The sequence below is a fragment of the Berghia stephanieae genome, chromosome 5 (genome assembly GCF_034508935.2).
Source record: "Berghia stephanieae isolate SIO BIC M18660-M18661 chromosome 5, UCSD_Bste_1.3, whole genome shotgun sequence".
NCBI lineage: Eukaryota > Metazoa > Mollusca > Gastropoda > Nudibranchia > Aeolidiidae > Berghia > Berghia stephanieae.
This window is the reverse complement of record NC_088364.1, coordinates 27,416,158-27,423,877: the sequence shown is the minus strand read 5'-3', so window position 1 is coordinate 27,423,877 and position 7,720 is coordinate 27,416,158. Positions and strand designations below refer to the sequence as shown.

At 31.6% G+C, this 7,720-nt stretch overlaps 1 protein-coding gene across 1 annotated transcript in view; it reads left to right on the top strand.

The window, feature by feature from the left end:
- The first annotated feature begins 253 nt into the window (after positions 1–253).
- LOC144973910 (cubilin-like) overlaps positions 254–7,720 on the top strand; it is a 7,718-nt gene continuing 251 nt past the window's right edge. Inside the window, exons 1-6 of the mRNA XM_078916797.1 lie at positions 254–472; positions 1,005–1,153; positions 2,615–2,813; positions 3,172–3,341; positions 4,987–5,125; positions 6,867–7,079. Coding sequence (XP_078772923.1) covers positions 280–472; positions 1,005–1,153; positions 2,615–2,813; positions 3,172–3,341; positions 4,987–5,125; positions 6,867–7,079 — 1,063 coding nt within the window. The 5' untranslated portion in view covers positions 254–279. The remainder of the gene's footprint in view (positions 473–1,004; positions 1,154–2,614; positions 2,814–3,171; positions 3,342–4,986; positions 5,126–6,866; positions 7,080–7,720) is intronic.

The window sequence follows — 7,720 nt, the reverse complement described above, 5'->3', positions numbered from 1 at the left end:
AATTAATTCAATTTTTTGCCATTTATTTACTTATCTATTAATAACATTTATACAATAATTGTTACATTTTTAAAATGTTCTAAGTTTTAAAAATTTTTCTCTGTCATTATAATAACAAAATTAAAATAATTCACAAAGAATTTTCTACGAAGCAGTACATAATACATTTAGGTGCAGAATAATCAGTTAAGCTCCCAGGGGCTTCTATTTGCAATTGAATCTCTTTGACTTTTATTTCATCTCTCATTTCTTTTTTCATTCTAGGTTGATTATTATGACATGGAACAAAGCAATGACCAACTGATTATCTTAGGTGGAGGATTAACCAGGATTGAATCAGATGTAATCGCTCAGTTCTCTGGAAGTTCCAAAACCCCTGTCACAGTTTACAGTTCTAACAACATGGCCATTGTTCACTTCTCCTCAGATTATTCAGTTGTTGATTCAGGCTTCAAAGTGACATATAAGGAAGGTAACTGCTGCTATTGTCAATAAAAGATTGATTATTATTTGTTTAAAACCCAGGATAGATAACACCGCACTAAATCAAAATGGATTTGATTAATATAATGTTCATTAAGTGATTGCTTCTGATTAAGGTCCTTCGTCAACAAAATGTACAAGCAGTTCAAATTTGTGTCCAGTTGATAGGTTTGATAATGAAGCGTCTTTCAAATATGAAACAATCTTTCTCAATAGAATTGGACGAATCTAGGGAAGAATTGGGAGACTTCCATCAGCCACCTGTGTAAAATTCCATTGAAGAGAAAGTTTTTGTATTAACCTGGAGACAATTAGAAGCTTTGAAAAATAAAAAGTGTATCAAAAAAAAAAAAAGATAAGATGAAAATACATAGATGGAATATATACCCCTGTTTATGTCATATCGATACATAGATAGGCTGATACATAGAAACACTGGTTAAGTGCTAGAGATATGAGATTTTATGTTGTCACATTTTTATCACTCATATTATCATTTATATTACTCTCTTTGTTTTCAGTTAAGAGTGGATTTATACCAGCAGAGAACTTGATAGCAACAGATAATGTTAAGACTTTGTACTCTCCTTTCCACCCTATTCATTTGGGGACTCAGGACTACACATTCATCATCAGTGCTCAGAATAAATTAGGTCCTATTACTTTAGAGGTACAGTTTATACTCGCAGTTGATTTCGTTATTATGTCCGTTCCATATTTTAAGATTCCGATTTATTTATCTTTTATTCCCATGGTTTTCATTTCTTGAACAGACAAATTTCTTAATATGGAATTTGTTTCCATATATTTAATGTTAATTCATTTTCACTATGAATGTAATGCCCAATATCAGCATTGTTTGCCATCTATTGTAATTTTGTTATTTTTTTCCTATTTTAAATAGCTCATCCCGTCAGTCTTTTACTCAAATTCATTTTGTATTCTTGATAATAAATCGTTTTAATCAAATACAACTGTAAATCAAGGGGACTTTGTCCTTTCCTAATGAGAATTGATAACAAAAGTTTCTCTTCAGCGATTTTGACTCAAATGCAAGTTGACAGACTTTGCCATGTGGTAAAAATTCCTCACAATGCGATGAAAAAAATGATATTGATATCATATTTTTTAAAATCCAAAGAAGGCTTTGTTTAATGTTAGAGCATTATACCACCCCTCTCCTATTAGATCAATCCATAATCATTTTCATGGTTTTCATCGCCTTTTGAAGATAGCACTGCTATAAACTGATCATGTCAATAGTAAGAATGGATGTTTGTTTTTGGTTGGGTTTTTTAAAAATCTGTTTTAGGGGGGGGGGGAGGGTTCGTTTTTTTTTTAAACAAAAATTCTTCTATACTTTATCTGTTTCTCCCATTTTTATATTTTTATCTCAATGTTACTTTGTTTTAGAGGCATTTAAGGAACATGCGGTCCATTTTAAAGCCCTATTCCTGATATGATATATGATGTGATATTTCTCAATGATGAAAAATATCAACAAAGTTGGACTATTATGCATTCTTTGAATAAGAGTGCAAAGTTATGATTTTTCTTTGTTCAAATATATTCCCTACTTTCAAGTACCTTCCTATGTCTGGGACTCACTTCAAATAAAGCAGATCAATGCAGTTGAAAATATTGACAAAAAAACAAAAACAATTTGCAGTGTGCCCATATGCAAACGACTTGCTTCATATTCATACTATCTCTTCAACCCTCATTGCAACCACTGGGGAAAAAAATATTTTTAAAGTCATAATCTTCCTGAATTATTTTTTAAAACTCATAGGAATTCCAAAGCGCACATATGAAATATCAAACTCACTTAAGGACATGGAAGAAAATGATGCAGCCCCACTCACGAGTTGATATCCGCTTAAGATTAGGCAGAGAGGATTACTGAAAGAGAATAAACCTCTATAAAATAATATGATTTTTTAACAGTTACAATAATATGCAAAACTCCTCTTAACCACTCTCACAATTAGCCATATGACTTTGCCAAGAGTTGAGTATATATCTGTAAGAAGAGCTGTATGGCCTCAAGTTGAACATTGGAGATTTGTATAATCTTTCATCTAAATACCATTATGTTATTATCTTTTTATTCTATTTATTCCACTTATAGGTTGCAGAACTGGACCTGGCTAAAGGCAGTAACATAATTGTAAGAGACGGCAATGATGTTTCAGATAAAGTGCTGACAAAAATGGAAGGGTCAGAGAAGGGCAATGGTTTTGTTGTCAATAGTGGGGCATACATGCACATCACCTTGAAGTCCATTAGTGGAAAGCATACAGGAGGGTTTCGATTCCGTTACTGGCAAGGTAAGTCATGTGAATTTATTATTTTAGAATTGTAAACTCAATTTTTTGAAAAACACACAACTGGAAATTGATGACTTGACTTTTAGGGTATAAGATTAGACCTGAGCACATTTTGGCCTCCCTTTTCTTTAAAAATTGATATCTTGTTGTTACTTGGTTCTGATGTAGAGAGGAACAAGCATTCTAAACACTTCACGCTGTCTCACGGCATAAAATCTAGTTATAGAATCCTCTCTACTGATGATTCTGTCAGACAAAGGTAATCAGTTAATAATTTAATTTTTCTTTATTTAAATTGAATATACATTGAATCATTTTGTTACATTTTTTTCTGATAATACTTTCCTTTTATTCGTAGGTTGTGATTACACTATGGAGGCTTCACATGGCCACATTTTAAGTCCTGGTTTCGTAGCATCCTTCTATCCTAACAATGTGAAATGTACAGTTACAGTAAAAATCCCAGACAAGAAGAGAGTTTCCATTAAGACAGAGGCTTTTAAGTTACTCTCACCAGACACGGTCAAGGTAAGTAGAAGAACAAGCAATATTTGACAAACGTATCATTGGACTGAAAAAAAAAAACCATGGTTTTTCTAATTTTCAAAAACAATATATATCAATTTACTCATGGTACATTTTAACATTATTTGTATTGCCTTTTTTGAGAAATTGATTTAAATTAAATTGTATCCAGCAGAGAGTTTGATATTTATTGTTATAGAAATAAATAGATTACAATGAACTATCATGGGATTACCAATAGTTTAGTTGATAGAGTAAAGGGAACGAGTGTAATTGAATTTTTTTTCTGATTCTCCCGTCCATACAGCAGTGATAGGATAATTGGGTATGTTAAATCGGGTGGAAAAGGCTTTGTAATAAACTAGTGTCTTATCCAAAGGGTAGAAAGCAATTGCTTTTGTCTGTTTAAAGTAATAGAAACTGGGATAAATGCTACAAGCACAAAAAGTAGAAAGAATCCTTAATTACAGGGCATAGATACACAGGCAAAGAAGAAAATCAATAAAAAATTTCTCAACTTGCATTGTTTTTTGGCAAGAGATCTCGACCCCAGCAGAACCTTTGGGAGTGCTGCACTTCAATACAGAGTGTCGAAGAACAACACATATTGAAAAATTATTTTATTACACCTCCCGATTAACAAAGATTAGTTCGAAACAAGTAACCCAATTCTATTCTGGTTATTGCCTTTCACTGAACTGTACTTTTATTCTTGTGCTTGTCACTATCTTAGTTTATTGATTTTATTACTATTATGTGTCTTTATATCAATCATATGTATTTTAGACTACTTAACTGGGTCATTATTGTTTGTTGTGATTCATTGCTATTTGCTGCATGGCGCTGTGCTTGATTGATGGATTTGAAAATATGTAAAGTAAACATTGCGAGTGACCGTTAATGATATATATTATGGCATTGATCGAAAAGAAAGTATTCTTCAATTACTTCCTTGCTTTGTCTTCTGATTTTTTATTTTAAAAATCATTTCACTCGTTGCTAAATGCCTTTATATATTGTGGATTTATTGGTTTATAACCCACGCTTACATTGCAAAGGACACGATAGCCAAAAAAGAGGAGTGCATTGAACAATCTTCAACACTCAGAATTCCTGTTTATCATTAAGAATACATGTCTCCATTTGTTGATATAGGAAGAATTCTTTTTGATCCAACCCACATATTAACACATGTTATACTAGGGAATCCCATCATCAGCTGAGATACAAGTGCATCTAGTTCTTATTTATATGCCCTTTTTAATGAAAAGAAAAACTAAAATTTGGCATAAGGACCGTCAGGAATGAATATTTATGGCTCTGGATTTAGGATTTATGGAAAGCTAGAGCTTATCAACACATATACTTATCAAGTTCACTTTACAGTTAAGAATATGTGTTTAAAATGATTGTCAAGAGACTGCGAAAGGGAAAATAGTGGAGTGGTCAATTGTGATGCGTCAAAATCTGAAAAGCAGCACTTGATGCAGGGCTAGAAAGAGCCCTAGATGTAATAAGAGAAGAAGAAAAAATCAACTGATTGTGAACTTCAAATCATTTGCATTGATTAAATATTGTTTATTATTTAAGTTTACTTTCCTCCATTTTTTTATCACCATTCCTTCCTCTCTAATTCATTTTGTTTTAGATCATCTCAAATGGACAAAGTGATATTTTGACAGGATTGACGACGGAATTAAAAGTAATTGAAAATGGTGAATTTGTTGTGGAATTTGAAAGCAGTTTTGTTGGCAATGCTGAAGGCTTTGATCTGGCGTTCTCCATCGGTAAATCCTACTTTTTTCCTATTTTATGAATTGAATTAAGTGCTTTTTATCAATTTCCTTTAAAAGCTTTATTATTTGTTTTGTGATATCACATTTCAAAATTTTTTTACAAAGAGGATGTGCCGAATATTTCTCTGTCATTGATCTGTTTTTTTTAGTAATGAATTAATGTTTTCATTGGGTTTTTTTTGTTGTTGCCAAAGAAGGGTTTTGTGTTTGATGTTTTGTTCTTTTTGGAAGCTGTTGTATTCATTTTTGTTTATTATTTGTTTGCTAACTTTAGTACAACAATGTAAAAGAAGCTCTATCATCTTTATCTAATATTTCACCCCCATCATTGCATTTGTAAAAAGTGCCTTTTGGTGATATTACAATTTTTTCAGACAGAGACAACGCTGTAAATGGCCAGGTACTCATTTTACACATAAGTATGATGAGAGAATGTGAGTAAAGAGGCTTTTCCAAGGACTCAACTATGTCCCAAATGAAGCTCGAACCCAGGACCTTCTGTCACACCACAAGACCACACCATCAATAGGATGATCCCTCAGAGAATTCTGATCTGTTGATGGCTAGAATATAATACTATTGTCTAACTTTCTATATTTGATGTAATAGGTTTTAACATGCTTCAACTTTTTGCATAAGCAATTTAATTCAATTAAGTCTAAATGACAACAAAAATTTAGTCATGGATAAAGATAAAGCCAATTTGATTTTGTTATCATAAATAAATGGGATAACTACAATAATTTATTCGAGAACAACGATAAAACTGATTCAATTATTTTCTTATTGTAGGTTAGTGGGATTTGTTCCATTAAAGAATCATGAATTATACAGTAAATGAGGTTATTTTGTTGATTGGGGTCTCTCATTGGAAGCAAGGGAGATCATTTTTTTCTGTCTTTTCCATTCCGAATATCAATATTTTCTCTTGTTATGAAGCCCTTTATCATTGCCCTGGAATGGATGTATTTTGCCTGCCTTATAATATATTAACGGTCAAATGTATGGTCCTTTTATATTTTGAGATATTGATTTAGTTGTTACACTCCTCTCCATTATACATTGTTGTAATTGTTAGTATTAGAACTGTATCTTTGTTAGCATTTGACTGTAAATGTCTTTCCTGGGCAGGGATGGGCTTTAAGGTGGGCTCAGATTAAACATATGAATTGCTTTTGGGATGTACTTTTTTTCATTCCTTGAACATCTCCCCTTATTTTTTCTTTGGCACCTTAAGTGCAGAAAGACTCATTATGTTTATAATCTTGCTTTTTACTTGTGTTGAAATAGACTAAAACTATCATTATGCTCTAAGACTAAAAAGAAAGAACCAAGAAAATTGCAAGGGTAATGTTTGAATAGATTAGTATTACAGAAAGAAATTGGCCATTGAGTAGGTCTGTTGAAATATTGATTATAGGGTTATTATAGGGTTTATTTAGCATTGAATGATCAAATAGTTTTTATTTTTTCACATGATCTCATTGATTTAAAATTCTGAAATCTTTTCACAAATGTACACTTGTTATTATTATTTTGATTGTTAATAGTTATTTATTTATTAACAGATATACATTTATATATATATATATATATATATTTATATATATATATATATATTATTATATATATATATTAATAATTATATATATATATATTTTTTTTTTTTTTTTTTTTTTTTTTTTTTTTTTTTATTTATATTTTTTTAATATTTTTTTTTTTGGTCATTTAGATTGTCAGCAGCTTGATATGAATCTTGCGGAAACCAATATCCGATGGAAGGAATACAGTCAAATGAATGTTGAGAATGCATTCCAAACCACAACCTTGTCTTGCAAATCAGGGGCATCTTTTGTGCAAAATGAACATCTTGATAAAACAACTATTACGATGAAATGTGATGGAACAGGAAAATGGAATATAAGAACATCACCAAGATGTGAACGTATGTATAATAATAATAATAATGATAATAATAATAATAATAATAATAATAATAATAATAATAATAATAATAATAATAATAATAATAAGAGAGAGAGAGAGAGAGAGAGAGAGAGAGAGAGAGAGAGAGAGAGAGAGAGAGAGAGAGAGAGAGAGAGAGAGAGAGAGGAGGGGTTGGATGGATGAATGGATAGATAGATGGATCAATGGACGGAGGTATGAATGGGTGTCTGGATGAATGGACAAATATGTGGATGCTTGGAAAAGTGGATGGATGAATGGATATAGATGGATAGGTGAATGGAGAGATAGATGGATTAATGGGTGGATGGATGTATGAATAGAGGGATAAATAGATGGATGGGTGGGTGGATGGATAGATTAAAGATATATGTGCATGAATAGATGGACGGGTGTATGATTGGATTTATGGAATAATGGATTGATGGACAAATGCAAGCTTGCCATTTGATTTTCTTTTCCTTTATTGAAATGGTTGTAAGTGTAGTGACACGTGATGAAGACTGTGACTCATTACTGTTTGTAATCGTTTTCCTGTTCTCCTTTCAATTTTTTGATATTATGTTATGTAATAGTTCCCATTCCCAGTCTCCTAAACATCCCATTCCAAAGCCAAATCTC